At 55.2% G+C, this 13445-nt stretch overlaps 1 protein-coding gene across 2 annotated transcripts in view; it reads left to right on the plus strand.

Annotated features, from left to right (window-relative positions):
- The window catches only part of CRTAC1 (cartilage acidic protein 1), a gene marked incomplete at its 5' end in the record, with an annotated part of 131248 nt that overhangs the window by 72756 nt on the left and 45047 nt on the right, over window positions 1-13445 (plus strand). For both annotated transcript variants that reach the window (XM_080823129.1, XM_080823128.1), the window contains 2 exons: window positions 5289-5425; window positions 10454-10610. In XM_080823129.1, coding sequence (XP_080679255.1) covers window positions 5289-5425; window positions 10454-10610 — 294 coding nt within the window. The remainder of the gene's footprint in view (window positions 1-5288; window positions 5426-10453; window positions 10611-13445) is intronic.

Consider the following 13445-nt stretch of genomic DNA (forward strand, 5'->3'; position numbering starts at 1 on the left):
CTGTACCAGACCATAAGTCTGGTCATCTCCCCGAGGTGGTGGCAGCCCAAGGGGAAAGAGGCACTCAGACCAATGATCCTCAGGAAGAGCCCTCTATGACCCCAGCTCACCTTCCCAGCAGTTACCCCCTGGAGGCAGAGCTTGGTGTGGAAGGGATGACAGGATGGTGAGTTGAAGGCCATTTGCTTGATGGACACTCCTGCCCTTGATGCAGAACCTTCCCCATTTGTCTGATGATTCTTCCATATCTGTCCCTTCTTCTCCTATGCCTGACTGCAGCTGCTCCTGGGACACGTCCTTTCCCCTCCGCCCCTACCCCAGACTTGCTGCTCTGTAAGCTGCTATCCTTCATGGCCAATGATCTCTTGGATATGTCTTCTCAGCCACTTTGTGACCCTGACAAATGCAAATGGTGTGAAGCCAAGCTTTTGCTCTCATGCCTAGCTGGCCCGGTGCCCCTGCTTCAGTCACTGTCCCATTCAACCCACTCAACCCCACTCAACCCCCACCTCCAGTCTTCCTGCACCTGCCTCCTGCATCCCCTGCTTCCTCCCACTCCTACTATCATCACAGAATTGGCCACCTTTTCTCCCTTGCTAGCCCATACTTCACTCCATTGCCAGGTTCATCTTCTGGAGACACCGTCTTCCCCAGATCAGAAACCACCAAGGGCCCCTCCTTCTGCCCTCAGAATTAGTGGGTCTCTCCTGCCCTGCATGTTTTCCCCCCTCAACCTCCACAAATTCTCCTCTCTGGGCAAACTGTGTGGCCTCTCTCTCTCTGTCTATGCCAAGTTTTAATAGACTGATGTCCCCTGAAAGTCTCCAAGCGAGGGGTGAAAGATGCACAGAGTACAGCTGGGACCCTGGGCAACTGACTAACCTCTCTGCCCCCTCAATTTCTCCGTCTGGGAGAAAGGTGCTCTACCACCTCTCAAGGTGGGTTTAGGGCAGATAGTGTTTATAAAAGAGAAGCTTCATGCAAAGCCTGGCCATACTAAGTGCCCTATACACAGGAGTCATTGTTACTCGGACCCTTCAAGTCCAGGTTCAGGTGCCTCCTCCATCACGAAGCCCTCCCTCATCACCGTAGCCCCTTCCATCCCGACTTCATGGCATCTCCAGGACGTATCATCCCATCCTGCCCCTCGGAGCTCTGTTAGCTGTGGGGACTTAGGCAGGTCCCTTGTCTCTTGCACCTCAGGTCCTTCATCTATAAATCAAGCAGGCAAATCATTCCCAGCTCGGGGTTGTGGTGAGGGTTAATGAATGGGTGTGAAATGGCTGGCACATGAGGGAATATATGTGAAATGCTGCAGAAATGTTAAGTAATATCAGTTTCACTGTGGTCCCATGGCATCTCCTCTACCCGTCTCTCCTGTTGTTGAATGAACCATAAACACCTGGAATCAGCGACTGAGACTCCTCTTTCCCGGTGTCCTCCTACCGTACCTGGTACCCACAGGGTGGCAGACTCCTGAACCTCCCCTACTGGGCCTTTCCCCCTGGCCACCTAGTAGCAACTGGCAGTTCTACTGTCCTCTGAGACCTTCAAGTCTCCTTCAATACCCAGATGCCAAAGTCAGGATGGGAATGGAAGTCCCCAGACATGCGTCTCAGAGGGGCTCTGACCCCTGGAGCACCCTGCCCTGCCCATAAACCCCCTTCTGTTTCTCCCAGGCCTCTGTCCTCCCAGAGTCTGCCCCAGGGGGCTCAGCAGAGCCCCTAACTCCTGGAACTAACAGCCTCTCTTCTTCCTGTCAGCTGCCCGCCGACTCAGTGCGGGACCCCAGGGCGGAGGGCAGCTACAAGAAGCCAGAAGGCAGATTACACACCGACAGGAGCCGGGTGCCAGTGCTGGGTGGTTACCGCCGGTGCCATCGACCCACACCGCCCGCTGTTTATCTGTCTTCCTGACACACCTAATTACCCAGGTTGCAGCTGCCAGAGCGTTTGCTCTTCCTAAATCACGGGCTCCCGTCTCCCCTCGCCCGGGCCTCCAGGCCTCTGCCTGCAGAGGGCCTGCCATTGATTTTGCCGTTCCCATTTATGATCTACAAGGCTCTGCATCACTGTTGCACATTTTACCTTAATTAGTTTATTCTTCTGGGCGTCCCTAGTCAGCTCACAAGCCAGGAGGTGGAACAGGGGAAGAGGCTAACAATGCAGGACGCCCTGACCCTCCGGCCACAAAGCCCAAGGCCTGGCCCGACAGCAGCACCCTACCACAGCAGCTGGCTAAGAACAGGGCTCGTTCCGCAGGGTGCTAATAGGTGAGCTGCACAAAGGGGTTCCGTGGCCAGCTGTGCTCGGGACAGGCTGGATTAAATAAGATTCAGTAGGTAATTTATTGCAGGACTTGTCAAAGTTTTAATAGACTGATGTCCATTGAGATTCTCCAAGCAGAAGGATGGAAGTTGTGGTTGTTCCCAAACTCAGATGATCACAGAATCTTCCAGGCAGCTCACAGAGACCAGGGTTCCATAAAGCACACTCTGGGAAATGTTTATCTTGGGGGAGCAGGAGGAGTTGGAGGTGATGAGGCAAACAGGAGGACAGAGGCACCCTGGGGCCATATGCTCCTCTCGTCTCGCTGAGGCAGGAAATCCGCAGCATGAGGAATTACTCCCGCTGAACGTGGAGGTGCGTGTCGAGCTCCGCAGAGCCCCAGCTGCTGGCAGCTGCTTTCTCACACTGGCCCACGCGGGGCTAGAAGTTAACCCCAGTATTGCAGGGGGGGGCTAGCCTAGCTGGAGGGACCATCTAAAGGGGCCCTGGTCTGACAGAGGAGGGCAAGGGTTGCATGCTGTTGGTAGAGGCTAGAGACCCTGAAGCCTGAAGGGCCATCGTCAGAGGTCCCCCAAGCATTAGGAAGTGATGACAAGGTTGCCACTGCCTCGGGAACAGCCTCGAGCATGGCAGTCCAGGCCCACAGCCTCTTCTCCGCAGTCCTCAAATCCAAAACACTCTGAAAGCCTCAGGTGCTTTTTTTTTTTTTAAGTTTGTGGGAAAATGAATTGCTGGCAAAACCTGTCCTGAGCTGACGCGAGCTATTTATAGGCTTTATTTATCCCACTTAGTGTGAATATTCATCTATTTTACTGCAGAAATATTAATGTGTTTAATTACAAGGTGCTGCCCCATCCCTCCCGGGGGTGTTATGTAATAAACGGTGTGTGCACTGTGTTACCTTTCTAAAATGTGAAAGAACAAAATCTAAATTTCTAAGTACGTCTGGCCCCCAGGGATGGCACTGCGGTCCTCGGACTGGGGTAGCATGGGCCGACCTGGGCAGCTCCAACCTGGGCCGGGGGCTGCTGTGCATTTTACCCTGTAATTCCCACAGCCACCTCTGAAGGAGGAGGCTCAGCTGGTACCCCGACGCCCAGATGAGGAAACTGAGGCTGGAGAGGATAAAGGGGCCAGCAAGACCCCGAGCTAAGGGGAGTCGGCACCTATGCTTCCGTCCAGACCCAGTTAGTTCCTCGGTTGCCCCAGTGGGCCTCCCTCGCCAGCCACAGCAGTTCTGTGCCAACCCCAGCTGTGCTCCCCAGCCCAAGCCTCCACGCACAAATACCAGCAGGCCTTCCGGATATGCTTCCGGCTCTGCTCACGAAAGGCCTTCCCTCCCCCGGACGGGCCTCTGCACCTCTGGGAGGGTCAGGCCGGGTAGGAGGGCTCTGTTCCAGGGCCAGCTCCCTAGGGTCTAGGGAGCATCTCGGAAGCCACCTCCAGACCCCAGGGACCACACAGCAAACCCGTTGGTCCCTGTGGTCTTAGGAGGTTTCCACAGGAGGCCACTGAGAGAGCACAGCCTTTTGTCCTCTCCTGGGCAGAGCTCCCTGAGGGATCCTTCATAACTGCCCTCTCCTAACATGGTCCCACTCCCTCAGTCCTACTCAGCCACTCATTTCGCACACAGACTCTCACCAGGCAGTGTGGAGCCGAGGTCCCTAAAGGATCTTGGAGAGGGCCCCATCCCTACGTAACCTGGGAATGACCACTTCTGGCAAATACCACCCCCCACCTCGAGGAGGCGCTGTGCTCGCCTTCCATGTACATCAACTCCTGTATTCTTTGCAGCAAACTGGATGTAGCTATTACTCTCGTCCCATCTGCAAATGGGAAAACTGAAGCTCAGAGATGCTAAGCAACTTGCCCAAAGTCAACAACTAGCCCCTAGAATAGTGGAATCTGGGTAGAACAGAGACCAGGATGGGGGCCTATTTACTCTAAACCCCAAGGTCTTAACCACTGCGCCATGCAGCTCCCTTCAGCCTAAGCCACGGCCTCCGCCCTGGGCCAGCCAGAGAGTCAAGTGCAGGGGTCTGTCCCCAGGGCCACTCGTCCCCCAGCTCACGTTCCTGGCTTCCTACAGCTGCCCCTTTGCTGTCTCTCCTGTGTTTCCTATGCCAGCCCTTGAGCGTGGAACATGACCCCTCCCAAAATACGAACGCTCTGGGGCTCACATGAGCAAGAAACCAACTAGGGGTCATGGCGGAGTGGAGCGCTCTAAGTGGTCTTACAAGGGATTGACCCTCTGGCCTCTGGCCACCAGAAGTTCTTTGCCCTTCCCCAAAATAAACCTTGGCCATGAACGAGCTCCGGGAGGCTACAGAGCTCCCACAGTTACATGTGGTATGCTGTGCGGTGCCATGTGTGCGACTCCCTGAGCTGGCGGTCCTCGGCCTCCATCCAGCTCTGAAAGGGGTGGAGGCCCCTGCCCCCGAGGCCTCCCAGGGCTGCTCACCCCTTTCACCCCACCTGGGCACTGACCCCTGGGGGTGGGCAACAAGTCCGTCAGAGCTCCACTTCCAGCCCCTTTCTGGATCTGGGCTTAGAGCCCCAGCTACCAACCAGCATTGTTTCTTCTCAGACCCAAATGAGGTCCTATGAACCAGCAGAGAATCCAGGAGGAGGTCCCGGAGAAAGAGACATCCTGGGTGGGATTTGGGTGCTGGAATATCAGCAAGCTCAGATCTCCCGTACGGTTGGTGCAGGAGTAGGGGACCAGGTGTGAACCCCGCTATTGAGGGTCATCTCATACACACAGTAGATCTGTGGCTACTGAGGCCTGGGTTGGCCATTTTCATAAGCCAGTCTCTTCTCTCAACTGAAAACACCCCAGCACCTCCCAGACAGAGAGAGCCTCACCCGCCTGCTGTGGGGAGCGCTCACCTTGCCTTGATGACCTGTCTACCTGTGGCCCCAACCACCTGTGGCAGGTGTCCCGAAACCTACCTGCACACTGGGCCACCATCCACCAGCCTCCCTTCCTCTTCTCTCCAGGGGTGGCCACGTACACGGACAAGTTGTTCAAGTTCCGCAACAACCGCTGGGAAGACATCCTCAGTGACGAGGTCAACGTGGCCCGCGGTGTGGCCAGCCTCTTTGCCGGGCGCTCCGTGGCCTGCGTGGACAGGACGGTGAGCTTAGGGGTGCATGGGGGTCTGGGGAGAAGAGGGGGCCACACAGCAACATGAGAGCCCACGGGGGACATGGAAGGGAGCCCACAGGCAGACATGGCCCAACAGAGCAGGGCTGTCCAGGGCAGAGCCCAAAGCTGCACCCCCCACAGTGCCTTGCATGTAGCAGGTGCTAAATACTGACGAGGTTTGCAGGGTGAGTTACTATCTGCTTTCACATCCTTTCTCCCTTGAGGCTCTCCCAGCAACCAGCGAGGAAACTGGTCAGGGGCTGTCCTCACCGTGTCCATTGGGCACAGGAGGGCACTAAGGCCCAGCTTGGGCACTAACTGGCCTGAGGACCCCAACGAGATTGGCAGTGTGACCAGGACATGAATCAGACTCTTCTAGCTCTACACCTTGTGATCATTCAGTCATTCAGCCAGTATTTATTAAGCCTTTACTATGTGCCAGGCATTGAGCCATACGGCTCTTGCTGAAAATATTTGTGGAACGATGAAGGAATGACAAAGAGGTGGGTGAGTGGGTGAGTGGAGGGTGGCCTGAATGTCCCAGTCCTCTGGTTAATCAGTAGCTCGGTCACTGCTTTCGTGCCTGCTAGTTCCCCCCATTGCAGGTGCCAAGCCAAAGCAGGTAGGGAGGAAAGGCAGAAGGGGAGGGGCAGGAGCAGACAGCCACCTGCCCCAAGGGGTGGCCCTGGCCCAGGCTTGCATCCCAGCAGCCCCAGCCAGAGCCTGAGGCTTGCCGTGGAGGCCATTTATCCCTCCTGTCACCTGCTCCCCTGCTGCCCCCTCCTTGGCTTTAGAGACAGTCATCAGTAAATCAGGGGCCCAGCTGCTGCCTAGCTTCCATTCCGGGGGCAGGGGCAAGGGGCCTGGCTCGTTTCAGGATGGAGATGGCACCGAGGGGATTGGGGATTCAGCGTGAATCTTCACAGCAGGGGCCTCCAGGCCTTGGGAGAAGGCAGGTGCCAGGTATAAATATTTATTTCTTAACAAGCTGGTGCTGGGAAAAGAAGCCAAGCTGGGCTGTGAAGCCACATTTAGCCCTGACCTGAATCTTTGCCACCTGGACTCCTGCCTGGTGGGAGGGAAGGAGGAGGCCGTGGCTCTGTGAGCCGCCCCAAAAGAGTGAGAAGGGTCTGGAGGGTGCCAGGCCTGGCCGCTGCCGGGAGCCTCTTGCCAGCCTCCTGCTTTCTGCCTCGCTCCTGCGGAACCAAGGCTTCCCACACTTGGCCAAGGTGAGAATCATCTCCAAGCTGGGGACAGGGCCTGAAGGTTAATCACAAAGAGATGCACTCTTTGTCCTGACAAGGTCATCTGCATGCCCACACATTTAACCACAGGACAAAGGCACCATGTGAAATACAAAAAAAAAAAAAAAAAAAAAAAAAGCTTTGGCACACAGGCACTCGGGGAACTAGAAAAAACCCCTACAGGGTCTGCCACCAGGAGAGGGGCTCCTTTCTGGGTCCAGCCACCACTGCCACCCTGGCAACCCCTGGGTCCTGAGAACTGGGTTGGGGGCAGGGTGGAAATAGAGCCAGGTAATGGCCACTCTGGGATGCTGCGCAGTGTAGGAAACACAGAAGCAATCTTAACAACAATGACAGCTAACCGTAATGAGCGAGACACCAAGCCCTGCACTCGGGGCTTTATTCACGTTGTTTACTGATTCTTCACAATAGGCTTACGAGGTGCCTGCTGTCATTATCCCCATTTTACAGATCTGGAAACTAAGTCTTCTAGCAATTAAGCAACTTGACCTTGGTCACATAGTTAAATGGCAGGCAAAGCCAGAAATTGAGAACGAATCAGACGCCTTTCTGTCCCACAGCTACCCTGCCCCTGGGTGAACCAGTATCAGTCACCAATTTCTAACCACAGGCGCTGTTACAGTGTTCACCTACTCCTTCCTCAGCCCCACAGCACCCACACCCCCAGCACCGATGCCTTTTAGTTGACCTGTTCCCAGTGTGGTCTCCGGACCAGCAGCACTATCAGCATTGTCGGAAATGCAGATTCTCCGGCCAGACCCACACTCCCTCCTCCAGACCTACTGCGTCTGAACCCACGGGGCGGGGGAGGGGGGCAGAAGTCTGGGTTTGAGCGAGCCCTGCGGGTGACTCTGGCACAGGCCGCAGTGGGACAGCCGTCCCGCAGGTAAAGGTCTCAACCCTATCACATGCCCTTCCTGTCCTCTCCCCAGCCGCCCCCATCCCCTCTAGGCCCCAAACCTGGCACCCTCGCCTGCCCTTCATCTGCAGCCGCCTCATCACTCACCCACCTTTCTGGATCCAGCTCAAAGCTGATCTCTTACAAGAAGCGTTCCCCGATCGATAATGATTATGCCTCATGTTTATATAGCATTTTTATCTTTTGGAGACCTTTCACATGTGTTGTCTCATTTCATCTTCTCAACAACCCTGCCAGGAAGCAGGGGGAATATGATTCCCCTTTAACACATGAGGCGCAGCCGAAGGGGGTGAGGAAACTGCCCAAGGACAAAGCCACGGAGGGGCAGAGCCTGGACCGGGACCAGGCTAATATCCCTAGACCGTGGCTCACCAGGTGTGGTTCCTGACTCAACAGCATCGGCTTCACCTGGGAACTTGTTCAAGATGCAAACTCTCGGGCCCCACCCCAGAGCTCCCAAATCACAAACTTGGGGGATGAGACCCAGCATCTACGGTTGAATAAGAGCTCCACGGTGATTCTGATGTAGACTGAAGGGGGAGCCCAATGCCCTGGGGAGCCTCTCCCCGGGCTCATCTGTGCAGCCCCCTCTCTGTCCCAGAGTGACTGTAGTCAAGGCCACACAGCAAATTTCTGCAGTCCCCTGCCATCGTAACGCATCTATGTTTGTCAACTTTTATCATCCCCATACAGTGAAGAAAGGAACTAGGTATAATGGAATTTTATAAACATCCTAATTTCCAGCCAAGTGCCTTTCAGTTCATTTGGGCTTAATTGCCCATTTGTGGTGGGGATTGCCAACAGCTGGTAGGGTCAGGCGTGGGCCCGGGGATGGCACACTTTCCCCTTCGGCCCCATTCATTGAGTCTTCATCCGATCATTCCACGCACATACACCGAGCTCCTGCCACCGGCAGGCGCCTCTCAGAGATCTCTCCTAGTCACCAAGCTGTGCCGTGAAGCCCTGCATCGCGAACTTTGGTTTTGCGCGGGGATCACATGGGGTGGGGGGTGGGGTCTGTGAAAATGCAGATTCTGCTTCATCGGGTCTGGCAGAGGGGACAGGCCACGGAGAGTCTGAAGTTCTATCCTGCTCCCCCATGACACCAGTGCTGCTGAATGACAAGGCTGGGAAAGCACAGTCTCCCGGCAGCAGGATGGAGCCTCAGATAACCAAAGCAGAGGGGGCATCGGCATCTTTAGGGAATATTTTTGCCTCCTCCTTCTCTAGCTCCAGCCCCTGACACGCCCTTTCTTGCATTTTCTATTCCGGCAACACTGAAAGAACCACTTGTGGTTTCCCTACATACATCATTCTCTAGAGTATCATCTCTGCCTGGAAGGTTCTTTCCTGTACACTTCACCTGGCTGAGACACCTCTTAGAAAACCTTTTCTGAACTCTGCCGGTTCAGTGCTCCTTCCTCTGGGAGCCCCTCTTCTGTACACCAGCAAATGCTGTACATAGTCTCTCTCTCTCTCTTTTAAAAAAAATTTTTTTAATTCCAGTCTAGTTCACATTTTTTAAAATTTTATTTTCGGGATAGTTAACTTAGATGTTCTCTGAATCCTATATGTTCTTGTATTACGGTTGCCGTGTCCGCATCAGGAGACCGTGAGCCCCTTCGTTGGCCTCAGCCACCCGTCAGTCAGACTCAAGTAGCTCTTCGTCAGCTCCCCCAAAGAAAACATTCCCACGGAAGGGATAAAGCCAGTGATCGGTTAGGTGGGATGGGGGTTCGGCTTACCAAAAGCTCAGTTGGGGAAGAAATCGAAGTCAGCCACGCAGGCCAAGGGCAGAGAAAAGAGTGGCCTGGAACTCAGCTGTTTCTCTCGGGTTGTTTCGCGTTTCTAGCTTGTGTTTAAATGAGGCGACAAGCAACTGGAGAGCGAAGACGTTGTCTTGGGGACATTTAGAGCAGAATGCGTTGCAGGTAGTTGGAGCTCAAGAAATATCTGCTATCTGATGGGTTGGAGGGAAATGATGAGAAGGATGAGGGGAAAGCTGGAAAACTGTTCAGATGCAGAAAACAGGTGGCTCTCTGGGGAGAAAGGAAGCATCCAGTGAAAAAATGACTCGGTACTAATAACAGGCAGACAAGAAGCGTTTGTCAGTGGGGTTTCAGACCAGAGCAGACAAGGATGGTAGCAAGGAGGAGCTGGTGCCCAGGGCTTCTCCTTGATGCAAAGGCAAAAAATGTTTGAGACAGTGTTACAAAGGCAGAAGCAACACACTATTCTTTCTGGGCAAACAGAGGAACTGGAAGGGGGTCCCCGTGCATATCCAAGCCTCTTGGGCCATCGAAATAGCAGAATGAGGGAATCCAGGGTGGGAGGTGGGGAGAGAGAGGACTCTGGAATTTGCTTGTCATCTTGGCTGGAGTGAGCTTGAATGGGAGAGAGAGAGAGACTGAGAATAATGGGAATTGGTAGATCAATCAATCAGCAAATATTTATTGAGCAGCTACCCTGGCTGGCAGCTGGAGAGAGCTCAGCTGGAGAGAGGCACATTAGAAAATTGTCTATAAAAAGGTGGTTGTGGGGGAGAGGGAGGGATGTGTTCTTCTGGAACAGGATAGAAGGAGAAGCAGGGCTGCTTTGTTGTAGGAATCGGGGTGGGGGGGTGTTGTGCAGTCTGCAGCCTCAGGGAAAATTGATTCTGGAGTTGGGCCCCACATGACCCACAAGGCCCATCACACCAGACCCCAGGGAGAGGAAGCTGAGCCAAGAAAGACCTATGGTCCTCCACGAGGAGGGGGAGAGCCCCTTTCTTGGAAAGAGACCACGACGAGCCCAGATGGGCTTGCTCACCTACCCTCCTTCCCTTCTTCCCCAGGGCTCTGGACGCTACTCTATCTACATCGCCAATTATGCCTACGGTAACGTGGGCCCTGACGCCCTCATTGAAATGGACCCCGAGGCCAGTGACCTCTCCCAGGGCATTCTGGCGCTCAGAGATGTGGCTGCTGAGGCCGGGGTCAGCAAATACACAGGTAGGCAGAGTGACGCCGGGTGACGGGGTGGCGGGCCAGGGTACCGTGAGTTGGAAAGGCGGGAGGCCTGGGGCTGGGGGCTGGGCCCAGCAAGGCTGAGTCTAGTTCATCAGCGACCATGGGAGAAGAGGGGTTTGTGTCCCTGGGAGGGGTGGATGAAGGCTTTTTTCCCAACCCACCCCCAACAGGCGACTCCTCCAACACTGCCTCTCCAAGTGTTGGTGAGCTGTCTGGCAGGCTTGGGCTTTAGGGGACCCCGTGGGGGCCGTGAGACATAGGATGAGAACATTGTAACATCCTCTCCCTGGAACCTCTTGCCCCATCCCCTGCTGTAACCCAAATGATGGGCGAACACGTTCTGGAGGAGAAAACTGACAAATCACAAAGGCCGAGGTTTAAAGCATTCTTTATTGCCAAACAGCAGATGAAATTATTTACTTATACATAAGCAGCCAGGAATTGAGTGCTAAATCCCTAAGCTTCAGCTGGGTCCTGTCTCGGATAACTGAGCTCAAAGAATTGTGTTCTTGTTCCAAAACCTCTCCGGCCCCTTTTCTTGAAGCCATGCCCCCCTCCCCACATACACACACCTCTCTGGATGGGGGACCTATTGTCAGAGTCTCTGACAGGGAGATCTTTCTAGGGAAGGCTGTTTTTCTAATTCGAGCACGGCTGCTGACTAAACTCTGATAAACTGCCAATAGACTGCTGATTGCAGAGCAATCCGGTTCCTGCTCCGGGTGCCAGAAACCAGGAAGCCAGAGCTGTGCACAGCCACGTCTCACGTGAACTTCGGCTTCCCTTGTCCTGGTCCTGTCATTTGGATGTAGAGATCCCCTTGCTGGTTGACCTTCCTGATCTCTCCGTCCCAGCTTGCCCTACAGACTTCCAAAGGGCCAGCCCACCCCAATCCAAATCCTGGGCCCAGAAGGATGCTTGGTTGGTGGGGGGTGGGGGGGTCATTTGGGCCATCCCCCTGCCTCCATACACCTGGGTGGGTAGCCAACTCTCAAAGCCCTACCTAGAAAGGGTTGTCACAGCCTCTCCTGAGTTTATGATGCCTTTCTCTAGCCAACTTTCCACCTCACTGAGACGGGGAGATTGATGTTGACCTGTCTGACGAAGTTTGTGGGAACAAACGGCTAGACAGTAAAATAGTTTGCACAGCTCCAGCCCCATGCCAGCGCGCGCGAGCTCCACACGTGAACGTGCAGCCTTCCTGGCTGAGTGTCAGTAATAAACCATGCTTTCCTGGGAAAAGGAATAAACATGCAGGAGCTTCAGCCTAGATTTGTACCGTCAATTTTTCTGAATAGTTCCCAGTTCTGTGCATTGGGCTGGCTTGGCAATTAAGTGCCTTGGTCTGCAGGAGAAGGAGAGTGGGCTGGGGGGATGAAGCACTTGAAAATGATGAGCTGGAGGGAGGCGAGGTCTGGGAGAGAGGCTTCTACATGGAATAAAAGAATTCAGGAGGTTGCGGCTGGGATGGAGCATGAAGGGGGCATTGTTCATGCTGGCTGGATTGGCGGAGGGGCTGGCAGGAACCGAGGAGGGGGCAGGAGGCGACCACGAGGAGACAGCTGAGGAGGACGGATGGGGATGGGAGCAGTGGCCAACTGAGCCAGGCTGTGCTGAAAGGACCGGGCAGCTCAAGGAAGGGACAGCAGTTTCTGTGGAACACACAGGCAGGCGGGGGCAGCTGGCGTGCCCAGAGGACACGTTAGAGCGGCTCTGCAGACTTCCAAAAGCCATTTGGCTGAGAAGAACCTATTTGGCCCACCAAGTTACTATTGTGTCTGCCCGCCTTCCCCAGCCCACCCTTTCCTTGCCCGCCAAACCCCTCAACTCTACCCCGCAGACCCCGTTGTCACTTCATTAATGACACATGGACATCTGGCTGGAAAATTAGCCCAAAGCACCCCCTTGAGCCCCAGGGACGGACCCCAAATGTAAGGGCCGCCACTGGAGCCTGGCCTGATTGCTGAGTCTCTGGCACACGGCCAGTGCTCAGCTCCAGGCGCGGGCCCTGAGGCCTGGAGAAGGGGAGGGACACAGGCAGTGACAAGCAGGCCCTGGAGGAAGCCAGCCATAGCCAGATGTGCAGTCCGGGAGCCACAGGTCCCCAGAGCCCAGCCACACAACACCCAGCTGCTGGACAGACCTCAGAGAGCCTCTTGTTTTACAAAAGAGCAAACCGAGGTCCAGAGAGGAGAAGGGACTTGCCCAAGGTCACACAGAGGGTTTTTAGAGAAACTATCGTCCCGAGCCCCAACCCCCAAAGCTTAACCAGCCATAATCCACTGACCTTTCTGGTGACCTCCAGCTGGAGCCTCCCAGCTCCAGCCCACAATACAGGAGGGGCTGGTGACGGAGGAAGGCCTTGCACACACCCGGAGGCAGCCCCAGGGATTGGCACTCAAGGGTATGATTTTGACCCCCCAGTTTTTGTGGCTCGAGCAACTGCTTGGCCTAGGCTGCGCCTGGCAGTAGAGGGAGGCCCGGGCAAGTGGTGGGCAGGCTGGCCAGTGGCGCTGCCTGCCCTGCGCTGTCTGCTCTCCCCGTGGGGGAAGGGAGGCCATCTCTCCAGACTTGAGTGAGTTGGCCGACAGCGGCTGCTCTGCTAGGTCACAGTGCCATCTAGTGGCCAGCGTGCCCACTCTCAGGGGACAGGAGGGCCACTGGCGGACCGAGGGTGCTGAGTTGAGCTGGTGCTGACTTGAGTGGAGGAAAGCCCACTCCCCCATGGTTCCTGGTTCAAGGAGAATCCCAAGCCCCGACTTTCCCAGATGCCTGCGGCCCCTCAGAGCCTGAAGGGTGCAAGGAATCCTGAGAATT

Source organism: Martes martes (assembly GCF_963455335.1).
Source record: "Martes martes genome assembly, chromosome: 14".
NCBI classification, from domain to species: domain Eukaryota; kingdom Metazoa; phylum Chordata; class Mammalia; order Carnivora; family Mustelidae; genus Martes; species Martes martes.